The 23,440-nt window shown below is 42.0% G+C and overlaps 1 protein-coding gene across 2 annotated transcripts in view; it reads right to left on the minus strand.

The window, feature by feature from the left end:
- Window positions 1-1,011: 1,011 nt before the first annotated feature.
- The window catches only part of PDE7B (phosphodiesterase 7B), a 335,544-nt gene continuing 313,115 nt past the window's right edge, over window positions 1,012-23,440 (minus strand). For both annotated transcript variants that reach the window (XM_053459174.1, XM_053459173.1), the window contains 8 exons: window positions 21,908-22,003; window positions 19,750-19,850; window positions 18,273-18,404; window positions 14,694-14,785; window positions 12,431-12,575; window positions 11,488-11,584; window positions 3,441-3,521; window positions 1,012-2,587 (listed from right to left, as the gene is read on the minus strand). In XM_053459174.1, coding sequence (XP_053315149.1) covers window positions 2,373-2,587; window positions 3,441-3,521; window positions 11,488-11,584; window positions 12,431-12,575; window positions 14,694-14,785; window positions 18,273-18,404; window positions 19,750-19,850; window positions 21,908-22,003 — 959 coding nt within the window. In that variant the 3' untranslated portion in view covers window positions 1,012-2,372. The remainder of the gene's footprint in view (window positions 2,588-3,440; window positions 3,522-11,487; window positions 11,585-12,430; window positions 12,576-14,693; window positions 14,786-18,272; window positions 18,405-19,749; window positions 19,851-21,907; window positions 22,004-23,440) is intronic.

A 23,440-nucleotide genomic window follows, 5' to 3' on the forward strand; every position in this document is an offset into this window, starting at 1 on the left:
TTATCTACAGCAAACACAAAGTAAAGTAACCAGAAACCACATCTGTATTGATACTTGAAGATAAAAACAACATATCATTATATCTGTCCTTCGCAATATGTACATTTAATCAAAAGACCAAATGTTTTTTTGGTAATTTGTATATCTACAGTGTAAAAAAAAAAAGAATATATATTACATGAATAGATACAGATTAAAGGCCCCTGGCTTGATTCAGCGATCCATTTAAAACGTAATCGATGCGACAGTGGTTGAATATGCATGGTTTGTAATTTAACATTGCGTTTGAGGATTCCAATTTTAAAAAAATGCACTCCCAATAACGTGACTTATGGATACATAAATGGTCATATTGTTACATTCCACGCTATAAAAACTTTATCCAAAATCCTCAAGACACATTTAAAGACATTTTACACATATTAAATGAAATAACACTCCACACATGTGCAGGCAGGCATAAACAAATATATATGGGTGACAATGTAATACTTTAAAATTAAGTCACTATGATACTGCTTTTCTAGCATTTTAAGCCACTGAATTATGAGTGCACCACTCATATTCACAGTTAATTGATTCAATATTTCAAACATACTGCAAATGTAATTGTTCATTTTTAAGCAGTAATGGTCAACACATATTAGCTGCAGCACAAATATTTTGATTTAACATAGGGGGCAAACAGACCATCAGCCAACATAGTACTATCACTGCTGGATTACAACATTGGCTCTAATCAGCTTCTGCTGTGGCAAATATATAATTTCCTTTGATCTTATTAGACTTGCAGTGGTTTAGACGTGGAAACAGCATACACTCTGATTTTAAGATATGCTCACTAGATGTGTACATTTGAGCAGTTAATAAACATTTTTTATCTCTCCTCTGGAAGTTGAATTGCCTAATGTGAGTATGATTTTAACATGCTCATATTCAGTCTAGATTTTAGATGGTTCATTGAACTGAACCTCTTATGCCCCAACATAGTGTCTGAATCTTAGACCAACCAAGAGAGCAATACCACTTTTACTAGTAAACCACTAGAAAATAATAATAATAATAATGCAAGATTAAACCCCACACACATGGACAATAATTAAATGGCTTCTTTTCAGTTTTTGTGTCCAAAGTTCTTGGCAGGCCCTTTGTGTTTTTTTTAAAGGGATATATTTTTATCTTATAGTTTTATCTTTTATCAGAACCTGTTAACTAAACATAAAAACAAGTACCTTACCATAAACATATACAGCTGGAACAAATAGGGTAGTTTTGTTTGTATCTGAGGACACTACCAGCTACAATGATTAGTAGATTCAATGCCATGACAGAACATATTCTAGACCCCTTGGAATGCATGTGAAGTACAGAATTTTAAATAGCCTCCATTCGGTTTCTTTGTAACTTTGTGACTTACGCGTAGACCACAGCAAATTAAATGTGACAAGTTAAATTTAAGGCCTTTATCTGGAAATGAGAGCACTGTTAGAAATAACCTATGTACCATATTTACAAATGCTATATATATATTTGTTGTTAAAATTCTGTTCACAGTGCCTTCATTTTTTACAAGTAGCAGTTCCAATAAGCTTCAGCATTTTGGCATGAGGATCAGTACATACAAAAAATATACAGATTAGACTATACATAGCATTACATGTGTATCATAGAAACAAGAAAGTGGCCATTTGTTAGGAATGTTTAACACTCTCAGACCACACTCTGTGCGACCATCACAACCATTACACTGGATATGGCGTCCAACTCATTAAATGGCTAACATTGCATTGTAAGTGATGTTACAGCATTCAAAAATAAAAATTTTACTGGTCTATGGTCGTGTGGATAATGCTTCAGTTTCAAATTTGTAGAGTTGCTTTGGAAAATATAAAAATTAAAAAGAAAAAAAAATCAGCTGTTTTAGACTTTAATAAAATATAGAACTCTTTTTAGAGTCCAGTAGATGCTGGTGTGTGTCTTTGTGATTCTTTTGGAGATGGATGGCATAATACTCCCGAGCAGATGTGTTTTGTCCGGTTTAGCACTCTGAGCATATTCACGATTGCCCCTGCAGTCTGTGAACATTGAATCCATGTAATGACTTCCTCCAGGAAACCATAAACAATTCAAAGTGCCTCCCTCAATCAGTTAGAGGAACCATACCTGACTGGTACCCAGGGGTTTACCTGTTTCTGAGCCAAGACAGAATTGCTGGAGATGCTAAGAAAACAGGATACCAGAATGAGGGTGGTTATTATGCTCCATCTAATTTTTTTCTAAGCAACAGTAGCCCATCGGAGCTTTATCTTTAATTGCTCTTCACTGTTAGCAGCAAAGAAAGCAACAAAACAGGGAAGACTCTGAAGCCGTCACTAAGGGGCTCCACCTTCACTAAACTTCTGGTCTTCCTTGCCCTCTGTTACTTGTCCCATATGATCATTGCTCTTGCTGCATTGTTTGTGTAGCAGTGCTCTCCACTTGGACTTGTTCTTCCTGAGATGGTTTAACATATTTACAGAAAGAGGTGTGTCCCCCGTAAACCTGGCCCACTCCACAAAGAGGGGCTCAGCTATGTAGGTTATGAAGCCTGTGAATACACCAAAAGCAGATGCATTACTCAAAAGTAAAAAAAAACTATGTAAAGGTCCTTAAAAACGATATACATGCAGAACAAAAGGGTTCCATGGTTTTTGGAGTTTTTATGAAATCAATCATCGAACTCAAACATTAAAAAACTGAATGGGAATCAAAAGACCAAATACCGTGCTATATATACACGGATGTCCTACTAGCATACATGCAATTGGCTGCTGCTGTTTCTGTGATTTCAATAGGAGTGTTACTAAGCATGTACAAGATGTTTATACGCTGTTATTTGGTTGCAGTAGAGACAACCATAACTAAGCAACACGTGTTATAGTTCACATGCAGTGAAATTCACAACAAAATATACTCCAACATTTATTTAAAAATAAAACATGGGGACTGATACTGCTCTTTTAACACAGACCCCACAATCCACTGAGCGGGCGAATATTGGGCCCTGTTGGTCAGTGGCCCACCGGGCATTTATCCTGTGTGCCAGTCCAGATCTTCTCACAATCTTTTCCTGTTCTGTAGGTTACTTCAGCTGAAACACTCTGCAAAGCCAAGTGGCTCCACATTTTTAGAATTTGATCGTACTTTACAGTACAAGGAGTGGTGCTACATTTAGAAAAGGAAGTATTATATATACATTATTGTGTATGCTAATTGCACATTAGCGTGACATTTGTGGCTATAGATCTGTGTGATACATTCACATCAAGCAAATTAAGATCCTTAAAAATGAGGAACTGTCCCTCCTAAAGAGGGACACTTGGGGGATATGCAGAGAGTAATCCACATACATTTTTTTTTTAAAAAAAGTATAAAGTGAAATCATAAGTCAATGTACTCACCAACTTGTATACTAGGTATTGAATCCTTTTGCTGATTACAAAGTGGGCTAATATCCAGTCCAAACTTTCGCTCAAGATCTCCTAAGAAGAAAAGAACAACACAAGGTTAGCCGTTTTCTCTTGTTATTATATTGCAAAGTTCAAAGCACTGAGCTAATGTCCTGTTCCTAAAGTACCGTATTTGCTCGATTATAAGACGACCCTGATTATAAGACGACCCCCCAAAATCTGAATATTAATTTATGAAAAAAAGAAAAATGTTAATTCATGTAAACTATGTGAACTATTTTTTTTTTTTTTTTTTTTTGAGAAGTAATTTTTATTTTGTCAATAGAAAAGATGACTTCCAAATAAACTCAAATACAGACAAAACACCACATCATAGGTACAGTGTACACATCACGACAACGCCAATGAGCGCGAAACAGGAGATAACGTAAACAGAATGTACCCTAATAATAGGCCCAAGGCACACCGCCCAAAAGACGAAGGCACACATTGAGCGCACATAATAACAGCGCCGGTGAGTCTGGAATAGGTGTAAGTATCGAAAATCATCTCCAGAGAGAAATGCAGAGAAAAGAAAAGAGATAAAGCCAGAAGACCAAAGATAAGCACCGAAAAAAGGAGAGGGGGAGAAAAAAGAAAGAAAGAGAGAAGAAAAAAAAAAAAAAAAAAAAAAAAAAAAGAGATAGAACTCTCAGAAACCTCAGAGCCTCAGCCAGCCGAACAACAGGTAGCAGCCACAGGTCAGATCCACGAAACCGTTGCTGGTGACATCCCAAATTTCTCCATCCACGGGCCCCAGGTGAGAAAGAAAATGTGGGACCTGTCATGCAGGTAAGCCGTGATCTTTTCCATCTTCAGCATATGCCAAATTTTAGCTTCAACGACGTGCAGCTCAGGAGTGCCAGATTTCCACACTTGGGCAATAGCGAGACGGACCGCCGTACAGACTCGAAATATAAGACGATGCGCTGGTTTAGACAGAGTATCCGAAGGATAGCATCTACAGAGAAGAGCCGACCAAGGCTCGGGTCGGAGGGATTCCCCAAGAGCATCGCTCAGCAAACTGAAGAAATGGGCCCATATCGGCACAAGCTTGGGGCAGGCCCACCAAATATGCAGCGGGGTCCCCACCTCGTCACAGCCACGAAAACAGAGAGGGGAATGCGTCGGGAACATACGGTGCAGGCGTGAAGGGGTGAGATGCCAGCGAGACAACACCTTAAAGCAGACTTTCCAAATGTTCTCATAAATCTCCCCCCAATCAGAGGAGTCGAGAGCTTGATCCAAATCGGTCTCCCATTGGCTTTCAAAAGAAGGCGAGGACGGGTACTTCACCCCCAAAGCGTGGTTGTACAGAAGTGATATCGCCCCACCGATTCTATGGGGACGCGCGCACAAGTGTTCATAAAAGGTAGCAACGTAATCCGGAAAACGCTTGAGGAACTGAAGGAGAAAATGAGAAATCTGGCGGTATCGAAAAGTTTCAGACATAGGCATGTCGTGCAATGAGGCTAGTTGCTGGAAGGAGTAGGGCCGACCGTTGAGGAGCAGATCTCCCACTGTAACCAGACCCTTGTCAACCCACCACTGGAACGGACGAATCTGAAGACCTGCCGGGAAATCTTGATTCTGGAACACCGGTTGCAATCTAGAACCATTGTCCATGAGCTTATATTTGCGACGAACCCGGTACCAGAGAGAGAACGAATGTAGGAGGGTAGGGCTGTCAGATATCCTGCTTTTATCCAGGGTAGGGAGCCACATAAGCCATCGGAGATTCGCCCCAGAGGAGAGATCAGACTCCAGCTGAACCCAGCGCGCAGGGGAGGGGCGCACCGAGAGGGACAAAAGCATGGCCAACTGAGCCGCAACATAGTATTCATAAAGGAGGGGAGTGGATAGCCCTCCAGCCTTCTTCGACCTATATAGGGTCGATCTAGCAAGCCTGCTCCTCCGGCCCTGCCAAACAAACCTCTCAATAGCCCCCTGAAGGCCCGCAATATCTTTCCGAAGGATCGGCAAGGAGATGGAACGAAAAAGATACAACAACTTGGGCAACAAATTCATTTTCACCGCATAGATCCGCCCCATAAACGATAAAGCATAGGTGGACCAAGTGGCAAGATCGCGCTTTAGGGTCTGAATTAGCGGCAGGTAGTTGGCCGCATACATCTGGTGATGAGAGGGGGTGATATTAATGCCCAAAGACCGCAGGGAGAAAGGCCGCCATTTAAAATCAAAATTAAGGGAGAGGAGCTTAACCGTAGGGGAGGGAAGACTAACATTGAGGGCTTCGCATTTATCGGAATTGATTTTGTAACCCGAAAGCTTCCCGAACCGTCCAAGCAATTGATACAAATTAGGCAGGGACGTGAGGGGGGACGTCAAAGAGAGCAGGACATTGTCTGCAAACAAGCTAAGTTTGTAGTCCCGACCACCCACAGTAAGACCCTTAATATCCGGGTGCAGACGGATGGCCTGAGCTAACGGCTCAATGGCCAGTGCAAATAACAATGGCGAGAGGGGACAGCCCTGGCGGGTACCCCCCTTAATTGCAAAAGACCGGGAGCGGAACGTGCCAATATCCACCACGGCAGAAGGGAGCGTATATAAAGCCTGCGCACCTCGCAAAAAAGCCCCGGAAAAGCCAAAGGCCCGCAAGACCGACCACAAATACCCCCAGTCCACTCGGTCGAAGGCCTTTTCCGCGTCCAGAGACAGGAGCATCATTGGTGACCCGAGTCTCCGACACGAGTGGACCAGGTTCAAAGAGCGCCTAATATTATCCGGGGCCTCCCTCCCCGGGACAAATCCCACCTGGTCAGGATGGACCAGAGCGGGCAAGACCTTGTTTAACCGGAGGGCGAGCACCTTGGCAAAAAGCTTCAAATCAATATTAATAAGGGAGATGGGTCTATAACTGGAACAGAGCGAGGGGTCCTTGCCTTCCTTGGGGATCATAACTATCTTGGCTCTCTGCATGTCTACAGAAGGGCACGCCTCCCCCTTGAGGAACGTATTAAATAATGTGGCCAGATGCGGAAGAAGGCAGGCAGCGAAAGATTTATAATATTTAGCGGTAAAGCCATCGGGACCCGGAGCCTTCGAATTCTTAAAACACTTAAGGGCAGCAGAGACCTCATCCACCGTAATAAGGGCATTCAGGTTAGCTAGGGCCGAAGGAGCAAGCGAAGGCAACTTACACTCAGAGAGAAACTGTTGCAGGTCAGACGAAAGCGAAACCTCAGGGGCAGCCTTCTTGCCGTCGTATAGGTGAGAGTAGTACTCCGCAAACCGATCCGCAATCACTCCAGGGTCAGAGGTCAGGCTGCCCGATGTAGTCTTTATATGACGTATAGTCCGGGAGCGTATGAGGTTCTGGAGCCTCCTTGCCAACATAGTGTCTGGTTTATTCGCCTTCTCAAAAAACCGCTGTTTAGTGCGGAGAAGCGCCCTGGTAGTGTCAGATGAAAGCAAGAGGTTAAGCTGGCCCCTGGTGGAAACTATCTCCCGCAGAAGACGAGCGTCCCCGGAACGCTTGTGCTCCGCTTGAAGTCTGGAAAGGGTGGCCCCAAGGTCCTCCATCTGAGAAAGATGTTGCTTCCTCTTGGCTGAGTTCAGAGCGTGAACTATTTTTTTTAATAAAAGCTATGATTGAGAAAAATATTTTGTTTTTATTTCCTTTTTTTTAACCTGCACATTTTTTATGCACATCTGCCCCCAGGCAATGCCTTATACCCCCCATATGCCACTGTGCCCCATGATATGCCTTTTAACCCTCTAAATGCCACTGTGCCCCATGATATGCCTTTTAACCCCCTATGTGCCACTCTGCCTCCAGAATTGCCTTATACCCCTATATGCCACTCTGGCATTTAGGGGGTTAAAAGGCATATTATGGGGAAGAGTGGCATATAGGGAGGTATAAGGCATTTCAGGAGGCAGAGTTAAAAGGGGGTTAAAAGGGGGTTAAAAGGCATTTCATAGCGCACTCTGCCTCCTGAAATACCTTATGCCCCCCATGTAACACTCCGTCCCCCTCCCTCCTCCAAACTTACCGGTGCTTCTGAGTTCCCGGTGCGTAGTCCGGGCAGCGCGCAGAGCTCTACGCGATTCGCTTAGACAACTTCCGCTGCAGCCGGGAGGAGGTGCGGTTAGCAGCGGGGGTTGTCTGCGTCCATCGACCTTCCCCGGCTGTCAGAGTTCCCCGGCCGCCCCGGTGCGGGGAACTCTGATCTCTGACTGCGGGGGATCTGGATTTTAGTCTCATAATCAGACCTATTTGAGGTCTGATTATAAGACGACCCCGATTATAAGACGAGGTGTATTTTTCAGAGCATTTGCTCAGGAAAAAAACTTGTCTTATAATCGAGCAAATACGGTAGTTATTTGTGGTATGACACTTTTTTTTTTATTTGGACTAGATTAAATAGGATACAATGTGTTTGTGGGGATTGAACAGCTAAATCATGCTTCAGACATGCTTTTGCTCCACCCAGCCTTATCTGAGCTTAACTGGAAAAAATAACACCATTAATGAAATACCATTATCCTATTAAGCTACAATGGAGGGTTGTGATGGTGGAACTTTTGTGGATTGAGTTCCCCTTCCCAATTTTATCTTCACATTTCTCTTTCATAGCCTTTATCTGCAAGATTTGAGAGTCATTACAAACTTCCTTCTAGGGCTGCAATATACCACTCCAGGCTGCCTCCCACATATACCACTCTAGACTGCCTCCCACATATACCACTCTAGGCTGCCTCCCACATATACCACTCCACGCTGCCTCCCACATATGCCACTCCACGCTGCCTCCCACGTATACCACTCCAGGCTGCCTCCCACGTATACCACTCCACGCTGCCTCCCACATATACCACTCTAGGCTGCCTCCCACATATACCACTCCACGCTGCCTCCCACATATACCACTCCACGCTGCCTCCCACATATTCCACTCCACGCTGCCTCCCACATATGCCACTCCACGCTGCCTCCCACATATACCACTCCAGGCTGCCTCCCACATATACCACTCCAGGCTGCCTCCCACATATACCACTCCACTCTGCTTCCCACATATACCACTCCACTCTGCTTCCCACATATGCCACTCCACGCTGCCTCCCACATATGCCACTCCACGCTGCCTCCCACATATGCCACTCCACGCTGCCTCCCACATATGCCACGCTGCCTCCCACATATGCCACTGTGCCTGATACGCCTTATACCCCCTGATACACCACTCCATCCTCCCCAGATATACCACTCTACCCCAGATATGCCTTATACATCCTGATACACCACTCCGTCCTCCCCACATATGCCTTATATAATGTATATGCCTTATACCCCCAGATATGTCACTCTATCCTCCCCAGATATGCCTTCATAGTCCTATCATAGAGTCACAGACCCGTTCGCATCACACTGACACCATACTTTTATAAATAAGTACTGGGTTAATCTTCATGGCCCCCAGGATTTAGATTCCCTTTAGTCTGCCCCCCTTTATATCTAACTGCACCTTAAGTTAACTTTATTAAATTAATCAAATTAACCCTCAGTCCTCATTATTAAATTAACCCTAAACACCCCATTAACCATAACTACCCCTAAATTAACCCTAAACACCCCATCAACCACAGCATCCCCTAAATTAACCCTAAACACCCCATTAACCATAACTACCCCTAAATTAACCCTAAACACCCCATCAACCACAGCATCCCCTAAATTAACCCTAAACACCCCATTAACCATAACTACCCCTAAATTAACCCTAAACACCCCATCAACCACAGCATCCCCTAAATTAACCCTAAACACCCCATTAACCATAACTACCCCTAAATTAACCCTAAACACCCCATCAACCACAGCATCCGCTAAATTAACCCTAAACACCCCATTAACCATAACTGCCTCTAAATTAACCCTAAACACCCCATTAACCACAGCATCCCCTAAATTAACCCTAAACACCCCATTAACCACAACTGCCTCAAATTAACCCCAAACACCCCATTAACCGCAGCTGCTCCTAAATTAACCCTAAACACCCCATTAACCATAGCTGCCCCTAAATTAACCCTAAACACCCCATTAACCATAACTGCCCCTAAACACCCCATTAACCATAGTTTCCCCTAAACACCCCATTTACCATAACTGCCCCTAAATTAACCCTAAACACCCCATTAACCATAACTGCCCCTAAATTAACCCTCACCTCCCCTAACTTTCAGTAGCCCAAATATTAATGTTATACTTACAGTTAGATGAGTGTCACAGCCATGTGGTTCTGGCCTTCTGGGAGAAGGAAGGGGCGGGGCCAGTTGTCACAGTGATTACAGGGAGGGACTGGGAAGTAGGAACTGCTGCTGTGAGCCAGACTAAACGGATTATATAATGAGGGGTATTTTTCAGAGCGTTTGCTCTGAAAAAACCCTCATTTTATAATCGATAATAATCGATTCAACTAATCGATAATGAAATTCGTTGGCAACGAATTTCTTTATTGATTATTATCGATTTTAATCGATTAGTTGTTGCAGCCCTACTTCCTTCCTTATCATTTCTCATCTTACTTTACCAATGTATTAACCATGATGGTATAATTGGGGGAAAAAAAAATTTGTGTTCAGAGTGGTGTGTGTGCTCCATACTGGTTAGAGTGGTATTTAAGTGGTAAATAGGGAAAAGAGGTGGCTAAAAAGGTATAAGAGATTTGATAGGGATTGCGCAATAGTGTGCAGAAAAGAGCCCTGGAGAAACAGTTACTCTACAGATCTCTTGTTAGGGATAAGGCCAACAAAAGAGAATTCATTATTAATAATACAATTAATAACACAATAATTAAAGTGTAGTCCACCGGGTATGCAAAAAACACTGCTGTTAATCTATAATGTATAAACCAGGCCTAGAACTGTTCCTAGCCATACATATAAGGTTGCTAGTTTGCAACCAGGCTTCCAGTCACATGCAGTTGACATAGTATATGCTCATTTCTCCTGGTTGCTAGGATAGCATTAACTTGTGGCATCTGTGTAAGCAATGTTGCTGCCATTTAGCTACTATGATGTAACAATGTCTGATATAATAGTGTGATAGAAGATACATATATAATGATTCAAACAACACATTCAGGAGTTAGGACTATTTCTAAATATATCTTCAAGAGCTCATCCTGTAGCAGAAGTAGGAGTCTTGTTTTACTAGCCCTGGGTATGCTTGATATACATATCTGTTACATATCTTACCACTGTTTTCATAGGCAGAAATATTAAAAAAACTAATTCCATTGATTCCATTGTGACATTACATGGAAGCATTAGAGCTCAGAAGGACACATCAAATTTGATTGGTGTAAAGTATAAGAATGACATGCAGATTTCATTGTCCTAACAGAGAAAAATTGTCAACAAGCAAGAAATCCGTTACTGTTTTGGGTAGGAATTACATTAGTCCACCTAGTGTTCCGTATATATGAAAAACACATTTTTGATACTTGTTTGATGGTTATTCTTAGCCACCATAGCCCCTATAAATTATAATTACATGTAATTGACATTAGTAGGCATGCCATAAAGTGCTAAAGCTATTTTCATATATTACTGTTGTTTTAAATCCTGAAGGTTTGCAAAAATAAATATTAGAATTATAGATCACATAGATTACACAAACAAAGCGCCAAAGCTTTGTATACATCTGAAAGAGGAATTATTAGTAAGCTCAGCTGACAATGGACACAGATATGGATTGCCTGAGGCTCTGTGAATCAGGAACAGTCAATCATAGGGTTGGTAATGAATTACTTATCTTCCTAAACTCAAGTCTCATTGTAAATATAAATTGAAGCCAAAAATAAATAAATAAATAAAAAAATAATTTGCTAACTGATTTCAAGACTCAGGCTTGATCTAACCACACATTTTAGCTTTTTTATAAATAAACATCAAGGAGGTATTGCTTTGGCTGAATGCTGCCTACAATGTTGAGGAGCGCCTATTTTAACATTTGGGCCCTAACCTTGCCTGTAGAACTCCTCGCAGACTCTCTCACTCCACTGCTTGCTCAGCTCCCAGACACGGCAAGGGTTGCAGATGTCGGCACACTTCAGGGCGATCTGCAATAAGACACTGATGAATTTCATTTTGCCTAATTAAATGATACATCAGGTCTACAAAAACATATATTGGTAAAATATATAGACAGGATTGCATTATGCAATGTAAAGAGTAGATCCCTCTGCAAAGTGGTTAACCTGTGATTTTAAAATCACAACAATATAGTTCAGAAACACTGTTATACCACAAGAAAATATGGTTTCCTTTGGAACATACAGGACCTTGGTCAGACTACTCACCGTTGTGGCTAACATCATCGATTATGTCTTTGTAACAGTAATTGTAATTAGTTATCCAAAGGACAATATCAACTTTTCTAAGGTGATGGGGTACTCTGCACCAGAAACGTTTCCCTGTTTTTCTGAGTGCATTTTTAAAAGCCATAGAGCTCCACTGCCAAAGAACTTTCAGGGGTAACCAACTGCCCCCCCCCAGTTGGAACTAGCAGTAAAGGCATCGTTGAGGGTGAACCAAAAAGGTTTCTGCAGAACGATGAAAATGGATGTTAAGTGAATGTTAAGTGAATCTTAACCAACTTGGGCCAAAGAACTAAGACAGACTTTTGGGTAAATACTACTTTTAACTGCACCTGAATTGTGGGCAGCCCAATTAGCATAACCGCATGACTACGTCACACATTGATACGCAAGTCGAGCGTCAAATTTTAAAAGTGTTAGATGTATTTATTTCAGGTCCTCCCCGCTTCTATCAACATGCTGTCTTTTATTATAAATCATTAAAGTTTTTTGTTTTTGAACTGATGCCTTAACTGATGGTTTTGCATGTGTATATTGAAATGCCAGTTCTTGTAAATAACTGAAATAATAAATGTATGTTAATATTACCTGCAACATAAAGTGCCTGTGCTCCGAGTCCTCTAAGCGGAGATCTTTATTGTTGAGGTGATCTTTAAAACGACTGAGAAACTCATTCTGACGATTGATGTCTGTTGACAAGATTAAGGAGCCCAACTGCTGCTCAATGTCCTGTCTGTAATGGCCAAGTCATGTGGTTAGAGCGGATTGCCAAAACAATAGGTGATAACCAGATTATGGTCATGACACGCCTCAACAACTTTTAGCTGTTGGCACTGGTATGTCAACTCAACTCCTTCTACACTGAACATTGGAACATACATAATATCTTAGTCAGGATATAGGACTTTACCAGTTCTGTCTCTTATGTGCCTTTGCCCTCTCTTCCCTGAATCATCTGAGGATTTCTGTTCCTCTGTCCTCTCCCCATGTCCCAGTTAAGATATCCTATCCTTGCTTAAAGGAGAAGCGTCTGAGGATCTCGGCTCCTCACTCCATCCCTTGTGTTCCTTTTTCCCTGTCCTCTGTTGTGTCCTGTACACGTCATGTCTGGCTATGTTTCTTTCTTGGTCTCCCTGTCCCTTGCTCACACTGTCCCCCTTGCTTGCTATGTCTCTGCTGTTCCTCTGCTTAGCTTCCCTACTTACAGCCTGCAGCGTCCTGCACATTTGTCTGGAGATGTCAGGGTGCTGGTATGTGGCTGCACAACCCTAGGTGCTCAACACCCGGGTGAGTACAGTCGCCCTGCACCAGGCCCTGTCCCATTGCACAATAACCCCTGAACGCCATCTTTGGGCACTCTGGGTCATTACAGTCGTCTGTATGGTCCCAGTAACTGATATATGACCGCAGGCAAACAGCCAGGAGTTTGCAGAGCGGAGACTGCAGCGCTTTCGGCTCGTTAGGCGTTTCTGACTGGACTTTGTTTTTCCGTTATTATAGTTCCGGGGTTCTGTTAGCTCTTCCTGCCTGTCATGAAGCATGAATGTTTCTGGACCTGGCTCTGCAAGAGCAGTGTTCCTGTTCTCCAGCCCCCGTTATTGAGTGGACTTGCGCCTTGAACAGTGAATCCGTACGTGGTGACTCCAGCCAGCAAAGCGGTAGTGCTGGTCGCTCTTTTTGATTCCCGCAACCAACCCAGCATGTTCCTGTCTGGAAGTCTCCTTATGGTGAAGAGTCCGTCTGCATCCTGTCTCGTTCTATTCTAGGCTTCTCAGCCCGGCTGAGGCTAACTACAGCTTAGGGGATCGGGAACTGCTGGCCATTTTATCCTCGTTACAGGAGTGGCGCCGGATCACAGGAACCCGGAGTACCTCCGAGTCGCCTGTGTCCCAGACAATCACCGTGGGTGTTGTTCTTCACCCGGTTCCGGTTGCATATTACCTACCACCCTGAATGCCCCAATCTCGTCTGATCTTGGAAGCAAGAGGCTGTCCAGAGGCCAGCCTTTAAGGAACCAGGAACCACAGGGATTCAAACCTGCAACCTTGTGGAATCTAATCCTATCCACTATCCACCTATCCACTACTCCACCGGGTGGATCTTGGATCACGGTCTCCTTCTGCCTCTTCCTTGGACCATGCTGTTCCCTAATGCTCTCGGAACACCTGCCCCTCATTTGTTCAATTAAGGCTCAATATAAACCAGGCATCATCCTAGCCTCATTGCTAGAGCATTGTGTTCGTGGCCCTGACCTATACTGACCTACTGTGTTTCTGCATCTGATCTGTTTTCCGTGTATGACTCTTGGCTACTTCAACGATTCCGATTTGTGTACCAGACCCCGGCGTGTCCCAGACGTAACTACCAGTCCAGCTGCTACCTAGCCGTCTGCCCTGCCAGTGGGCTTCCTAGCCGTCTGCCCTGCCAGTGGGCTTCCTAGCCGTCTGCCTTGCCAGTGGGCTTCCAGTTTCCTGCCTGTTTTTATCCTGCTCTCTCTGAACACCTAAAGATGGCGCCCAAGAGAAAATCTAAAGCTAGAGTAGAGCACAGCCCTGAACTGGACACATCAGCCTGCCTACAGCCATGTTCTAAACCTGCCCCTGCATTGAGACTCCTACCTGATCCGGCACCGAGTGCCCTGACAGTGTCTATAATGCTATATTTAGTTACAAAAGTGTTAAATTCAGCTGAGTAGATAGAAGCGCACCATTATCGTGTTGATACTATCCACTTTGTGGTTGTTTGCACAGCATCTGTATGCCCCCTAATCGATCGTGCATTACAGATGTAATATTTGCATGACTAAAAAAACTAAAAGTAAAATAGGAACACCACCCCCCAACAAACGTACGTCATTTCCTTTGGCAGATGTGCCAATAATCTTGATTCTCTCAGCATGCCAATGGTGGACCTCCAGTGATGGTTTTCTAGCACAGATGTGTTCTATTGGGAAGAAAATACCATTAGTAACATAGTAACATAGTTCATAAGGTTGAAAAAAAGACCAAAGTCCATCAAGTTCAACCTATATACATATTGTGTCCCTACTGTGTTGATCCAGAGGAAGGCAAAAAACCCTTATGAAGCAGATGCCAATTGCCCCATACCAGGGGGAAAATTCCTTCCCGACTCCAAATATGGCAATCAGAATAAATCCCTGGATCAACGTTCTGTCCCTGTTAATCTAATATCCATAACTTGTAATATTATTGCTTTCAAGAAACACGTCCAGGCTCCTTTTAAACTCTTTTATTGAGTTTACCATTACCACTTCCTCTGGCAGAGAGTTCCATAGTCTCACCGCTCTTACTGTAAAGAACCCACGTCTGTGCTGGTGTAGAAACCTTCTTTCCTCCAGCCGTAGAGGATGTCCCCTTGTTATAGATACAGTCCTGGGTATAAATAGGTCCTGGGAGTGATCTCTGTACTGCCCCCTTATATATTTATACATAGTTATTAAGTCCCCCCTAAGCCGTCTTTTTTCCAAACTAAATAACCCTAATTCTGATAATCTTTCTGGGTACTGTAGTCCTTCCATTCCCCTTATTACTCTGGTTGCCCGTCTTTGAACCCTCTCCAGCTCCACTATATCTTTCTTGTACACTGGTGCCCAGTACTGTACACAGTATTCCATGTGTGGTCTGACTAGTGACTTGTACAATGGTAGAATTATTTCCTTGTCGTGGGCATCCATGCCCCTTTTGATGCACCCCATGATTTTATTTGCCTTAGCAGCAGCTGCCCGACACTGGTCGCTACAGCTAAATTTACTGTTAACCAAGACTCCTAAGTCCTTTTCCATGTCAGTCGTCCCCAGTGTTTTCCCATTTAATACATATTCCCAGCCTGGATTTTTCTTCCCCATGTGCATAACCTTACATTTATCCGTGTTGAACCTCATCTGCCACATCCCAGCCCAAGCCTCCAACCTATGCAGATCCATTTGTAATCGTGCACTGTCCTCTATTGTGTCAACCACGTTACAGAGCTTAGTATCGTCTGCAAAGATTGATACTTTACTATACAATCCCTCTACAAGGTCATTAATAAATATATTAAAAAGAATAGGACCCAAAACTGACCCCTGTGGTACTCCACTAGTAACAGTCACCCACTCAGAGTATGTACCATTAATAACCACCCTCTGTTTCCTATCACTGAGCCAATTACTTACCCACATACACACATTCTCCCCCAGTCCAAGCATTCTCATTTTATGTACCAGCCTTTTATGTGGCACCGTATCGAATGCTTTGGAAAAATCAAGATATACGACATCCAGCGATTCACCCCGATCCAGTCTTGAGCTCACCTCCTCATAAAAGCTGATCAGGTTAGTTTGACAGGACCGATCCCTTGTAAACCCATGCTGATATGGAGTCATACATTTATTTTCATTGAGATTCTCCAAAATAGCATCTCTTAGGAAACCCTCAAACAGTTTACATACAACAGAAGTTAAACTAACAGGCCTATAATTCCCCGGGTCACTTTTTGTCCCCTTTTTGAATATTGGCACAACATTTGCTATGCGCCAGTCCTGGGGAACAGACCCGGTCACTATAGAGTCCTTGAATATTAGAAATAGGGGTCTGTCTATTACATTACTTAACTCCCTTAGAACGCGGGGGTGAATGCCATCTGGACCTGGTGATTTGTCTATTTTGATTTTTTTTTAGGCGGCACTGCACTTCTTCCTGGGTTAGACAGGCGACATGTACTGGGGCATTTATCTCATCCTGCTGTATATTACCTGGCATTTCATTTTCCTCTGTGAATACAGCAGAGAAGAATATATTTAATAGATTAGCTTTTTCCTGATCCCCGTCTATAACTTCTCCCTCATTACTTTTTAAGGGGCCAACGCCTTCATTTTTAACCTTTTTACTATTTATATAGTTAAAGAACATTTTGGGGTTTGTTTTACTCTCTTTGGCAATGAGTCTTTCTGTCTCCACTTTTGCTGCTTTTATCTGATTTTTACATATTTTATTTTTTTCCCGATAGCTTCTTAGTGCTTCCTCACTGCCTTCCTGTTTTAGTAGCTTAAATGCCTTTTTTTTTTGCCATTTATTGCCACCTTTACATTTTTATTTATCCACATTGGTTTTCTCTTGTTCCTGACTCTTTTATTCCCATACGGTATGTACTTTTCACAGTGAGAATTTAAGATATTTTTAAAAATCTCCCATTTAGCGTCTGTGCTTTTGTTTTTGAGGACATTTTCCCAATTTACAGTGTTAAGGGCTTCTCTTAGTTGCTCAAACTTTGCCTTCCTAAAGTTCATAGTTCTTGTGGCTCCTCTAAGAGTTCCCTTATCGAACGACATGTTATAATGTATTATATTGTGATCACTATTTCCTAGGTGCCCTCTGACCTGCACATTAGTTACTCTGTCAGGTCTGTTGGTTAATATTAAGTCCAGTAGAGCGCCCCCTCTGGTTGGGTCCTGTACCATTTGGGACAGATAATTATCTTTACTTATAGTCAGAAACCGGTTTCCTTTATGAGATTCACAGGTCTCGGTTTCCCAGTTTATGTCGGGATAGTTAAAGTCCCCCATAATAACCACCTCATTGTGATTTGCTGCCTTGTTTATTTGCTTTAATAATTGATCTTCTGCTGCTTCAATTATATTTGGTGGCTTATAGCAAACCCCGATCAGTATTTTATTATTTTTCTTTCCATATATTTCTACCCATAATAACTCCACATCATCATTTCCCTCACATATATTCTCCTGCAGTGTGGCCTTTAGGCTGGACTTTACATAAAGGCAAACTCCTCCCCCTTTTCGTTGTTTTCGATCCTTCCTGAATAGACTATAACCCTGTATGTTAACCGCCCAGTCATAGCTATCATCCAACCATGTCTCTGTTATACCCACTATGTCATAATTTTCTGCAGACATTATTAACTCCAGTTCGCCAGTTTTATTGGTCAGACTTCTGGCATTAGTAAGCATACAATTTAGAGGTGTATGGTTTTTTCTCCTACGAAGGCTATCCCTATTAACTATTCTAACCCCTCCCCTCCCATTAAATATGTTTCCCTTTATTTTTTACTGACATTAACAGTCTATGGAAGCAGAGTTACTGTGCCTTATTTAATATGGGTTTATTTAGTAATGGAGTATTTTGTAATAGAGTTGGACTGCATTATCAGTTATGAAGGGCTATGTCCAGCAAGCTTCTCCAGCCCAGAAGGGATAACCTGATTACTTTCAATTAATCTCCGATTTCAGTATGCAATATAGAGGATGAACCCAGCTTCCCTTACAGGAGAAGCTCACTATGGGGGGCCTTTCACTTTGAATAAATAAATATGGTCGACTTAATTAGCCATTTTACATCAAGCAAAAGGAAAAAAAAGTGTGAAGTATTTGACATGTAATCCTGGTCATATCCACTACGCTCAGTTTTAACCTTACCTGGTACAAGCTGGCAAGATGATGTTTGGTTTTAATAAGAAATGGCTGGTTGACCCCTGGATGGTCCACATCATGTGCTGCTGCAGCCAACAGTCCAAGCATTATGTCCAGAGGTGTAAGAAAGCCAGCAAGCTGTTGAAGCAAAAAAGTACATAATAATACAAACACATGAAATGTTGTTTAACAGGACAATTCCTCATAAACCATCATCACTTTTATTTTTAATCATGTAATGTTGTAGCATAAACACAGTACTTATTGTCATAATTGTACAGGCAATGTAATAGAAAAAAATTAATCTTGAAAGGAAAAGTAGGTGTAAAATCTGAGTGGAAAAAAGTGATGTCAAATACCTAAATGTGGTTTCTAGCTGGCAAATGTACTCATACACCTGAATTACCAAAACTACCAGGACTAGCAGAAGTGTGCAGTATTATTATTCCCCCTAATCCAAAAAGTGAGTATTTTGATTAAGACTATGTGATTGCTTTGATAAAGACAACAGGATATTGACCACCTGCTCTACTGACATGACTAACAAAATATATTTATGCTCACTGAATTGACAAAACCAGGAATTCTGCCAACCTTTGAAGATAAATTTTATTACTATGACAGCATTAGTGGCATAAAAGCCTTTGGTGGCCTCAATCTCATATTGTGAGTTATGAACACGAGACAAGCACCAGATGTGAGCTCATGATTGTAAATGAATCACTTTGTCTGACAATCAGTTCTGAATATGTAAATTCAGTTTTCAGTGAAATTTGAAACTTATCAACAGTATCAGGATTTTCCTCCCCTGCACATGTATAATAATAAAAAATAAAAAAAACAATCAGGGCCCCCTACTTACAAAAGAGTGCTAAACATTGTCCTCCCTTCCCCCACCCCATGCACAATTTTCACTATCCACTATCATGGCACCTAAAGGCAGCTTAGACAGACCTCATTTCCACCTATCATGGGGCTGGGTGGAGGTCTAAGCAGGCCGTTTTACATTTTTTTTACACTACCCATCACAGTGGGAAGGGGTGAGGGGTAATTTCAGCAAATATGCAAGCTGGTTTGCAAGTATTTTGCATGCAACCTCAATTGGTTCACCCGTAACTCAACTGACGAACATGCCAGGGCACTTCCCAGTGTAGGCTACACCAAGCTCCCCACTCAGGGAAGTGGTTCTGTGAAAGGGTTGGGCTAGAAATTTAATGAGGTTGGGCTAGCTGTGTGCAGTGTAGTATTAGCCACTCATAGGGAGGTGGCTAGCCCCAGGCAACCATAAGTGGGCAGGCAGTAGGAGAAAACATGTCCAAACACTGTTCCAGAGACAGAGAAAACTAAGGCATTGGTTTCTTGGTCCAACCTGAAGTGTTTGCAGGTATGCAGACCACTTTAATAAAACCAAGGGAGACTGAAGTAACTTAATTTCCTCCATGAATTAATAGAAAATAAACAGAACAGCTTGATTGTTTGATACCTTTGGATCTTTCAAGTAGCAGTGCATTGCTTGGGTGACATCCGCAGCATGGACAGCATTGTGATATGGGTTTTGGGTATGGTAGTCTTCTTGAACCATGACTGGTAGGAGAATAAAAACCACAGTTGCTAATCACAGTAAGTCCCATTTATAATACTGTTACATCACAATCACAATCCCCATCGGACACCCACTCTGGGTGGGGGATCAATCATCTCTTCCCAGTGGGAAAAATAAACAAGCAAACAGACAAAATCCATTAAATAATTACAAAAAAAATCAAAGATCTTTGCATCATATGTTTACATGAACAAGACATGTCACTTTGAAAACAACATGATTTATTATTCATGAACTCTGAGAGAAATATACTTGTTTATGCCTAATAGCAGAAATATAAAAATTAGAAAATCATGTTGCTAATTAGAGCTAAATGAGCTAGAATCCACACCCATAAGATCCACACTACTGAATGTCCTTTGACGTGCTTGCTTTAATGAATGTATTTGCTTTCATATTGTTTCCCTTAGAGAACTTTCTTAAAGGTTAATATACTATAATATAGTTTTTTTTATATCATGATGTATATACATATTTTCATAATTTCATAATATTGATCATAATGAATTATATTTCCTTTGTCACGTCCCCAGCAGTGATGGGGTCATTGAGACCCGTGTGGGTACCCTGCTGTGCATCTTAATGTTACTAATAATGCTTAGGTCGGCCAAGCTTCTGGACACCTTTCCCTTGCTGCTACCAATTATGGAGTGAGAGAGAAGTGCTGAGCCAGCCACTGATCAGCCACTATATGTGTTAATGAGACCTAGGAGTAGCACCATCATATAAGCATACATGGTCAAAGGGACCCCAGAGAAAATGAAGGGAAGAGAACAGAACTGAATTTCTGAAATTATATCTCTGTATTTTTGTTAAGTTATTTTGTCGTCATAAATATTTGAGTCATTGCATAGTTATTTTTTTTATTACTTAAAGATGAGGCCTCAATAACACTTTTGGCATTGGGTCCCTAAAAACGTTGCGCTACCCTTGATGGGATTATTTTGTCTCCTGCTGATACCCAGCTCTGAACATCTCTCTTCCGTTGCTTAGGGATCATCCTGGGAGGGAGCATTAAGGAGAACAGTAAAAAGCCAAATCTTGTTTCTCTTTCTCTGTTTTATCTATAGCAGCATTTATACGGTCATGATATATGACTGAGCTTAGGTAAAATGAGGCACTGCTAATTAATATTGTATTGGCTTGAAAGTGGCCAGTCTCCCACTTGGCTTGCCGGATTATTGGGGAGCTGCAACAATTACCTGTTTGGCTATTAAGTTATCCACAGGGTTGTCTGTTTTCCTTTTTATGTTTCAGCTATAAGCGTTATGATTAAACCTGTATAATTTTTGAAGCAAGTTGTGGGGACTATATCTAAATGGAGTTCAGGATACTTTGCGGGGCTGCTAAAAGGCTAAATATAAGCACTGAAAACGTTTTATTATTAATTTTGAAAGATACATTTTATCATCTTCTTTTCATTTTTAATAACAAAGAAGACATGTTACTGAATACATAGACATATACCAAAAGCTATGAACAACCTACTAGTCAATCAAATGGTGTAGTGTTTTCCTAATTTCCAAAAGTAGGCATTTGCCCTGGTGGCTAATGTGCTTGAAATATACCTCACTGCAGGGCCGGCCCAAGACAAAATGCCGCCTGTGGCGAAGTTTAAAATGCCCCCCCCATTATCTACCCTTCCTCTCCCTCCCTATTATCTACCCCCCCCTTGTACTTACCTTTCAGCAGTCCTGCGGCGAGTCTCCCTGCTCGGTCTCGGTGCCGGCTGGTAATGCTGAGCGCCGGAAATGACGTCATGTTCCGGCGCTCAGCATTACAAGCCGGCACAGAGACCGAGCTAGAGGGCTCGCAGAGGAGAGAGAGAGGGGCGCCGAGCGGGTACTGACAACTTGGTAAGTGAAAACCACTTGGCGCCCCTCTCTCTCTCTTCCGCTTTAAAAAAAAAAAAAGGGCTTGGGGCGGCAAAGTGCCGCCCCTTCAAAAGTGCCGCCTGGAGCAGTTGCCCCACTCGGCTCCATTGTTGGGCCGGCCCTGCCTCGCTGCATAAATATACATAAGCATTCCATTTTCCTACCTAGAAATCTGTGCAGCTTTACCATGTCAAGCTGAAAGTGGTGAATAAGTCCATGGGCATTGAAAAGATGACACAGCAAAGTTACTAAGCTGTTACCTGAAAAGCAAAATGTAATCAATCAGTTAAAATACAATGTAAAGTCCTTATGAATGGTAGGATTCAGCTCTAAATTAGCACTTGTCATCATTTCTTGCCTTTTATTATACCAACCAACAGGTCTACTATTAAAAGCAGAAGCTTGGACCCCCTATAGAGACACTGTCTAGCTTGGTGGCGCTTGGCATTTCGAGTATAAAGCATGGCTGCTGACTCCTCATTCATAGGAGGTCATTGGATAAGGTGACTCTTGTGTATCATAAAAGCTTTATATTCATTTCTGATTTAAAGTTAATAATGCCACAGACTTTCTTTTCTTCACAACAACAATCAATATGCCCTATGATAGAATTGTGGTGTTCCTATTGCAAAAAGGGGGTTACTCCTTGGCTCATATATACACTAAAAGTATTGCTTTACAGACATTTTAGTATATCTAATATGTTTTTTTACAGAATAGTTTTTTCAGTTGTCATTGTGTTATTTTTAAAATTATTTGTGCCCATTTGGAATCGCTCTCATGTTTAGATTTAGGCACTATATCTAGATTACAATTATTTATTGCAGCAGTGAATTTGCGTATGACACCTTGTGGTGATGTCAGAAATAAAAGAAAATGGAAACTTTCTTTTTCTCCTAATTGCGGTGTCCGTCTTCAATTGATTAACATCAACATCAACTGTTGCTGCAGCTACATATTACCGTATTGGCTCAAATATAGGCCGCACTTTTTCCCCCCACTTTAAGTCTTTAAAACCTTGACTGCTAACGACGGCATGGTGCCGTCGCTAGCAGTCCCAGTCAGGTGCTAACGACGGCACCATGCCGTCGCTAGCACTACCCTACCTTGATGGAGGTCTGTGGACCCCCATCACCACCTACCCCGGCGATCTGCCCCTCATATTGAAGGGCATCACTGGGACCACCCGATCCGGCCGGTGACGTCGCGCGTAATGACGCGATGACGTCACCGCGCAACTTTATTGAAAACTGACAATTGTCAGTTAAAGAGGTATGGGGGCATGCTGCTTAGATGCCTGCAGCACCTTTCCAATGGTATAATGCTCGGTAAAAAAGAATAAAAAATATTAAGTTAAAAAAATAAAAATGTACAAAAAAAGTAAAAAAAATTATTTGGGGGTCTCTAAAGGCAGATAAATAAAGATCAAAATTGCCTAGAGACCCCCAAATTAAATTATCTAAACATAAACTAGTTTAACTTTAAAAAAAAAAAAGTTTAAGTGTTCTAGCTAAATGATCGCTGTGGTAGCCAATGTTACCACAGTGGTCATATAGCTATGAAAAAGTCACATTACCTTTTTAAAAATGGCCGATACTAAATTTTAACCCCATGATCCCTTTGATCATGGGGTTAAATTTAGCCAATGGTAGAGGAAGGCAATTTTTGAAATCCTGATGAACTGCAAATATTATTAA

This window comes from Spea bombifrons, chromosome 3 (assembly GCF_027358695.1).
Source record: "Spea bombifrons isolate aSpeBom1 chromosome 3, aSpeBom1.2.pri, whole genome shotgun sequence".
In the NCBI taxonomy this organism is placed as follows: Eukaryota; Metazoa; Chordata; class Amphibia; order Anura; family Pelobatidae; genus Spea; species Spea bombifrons.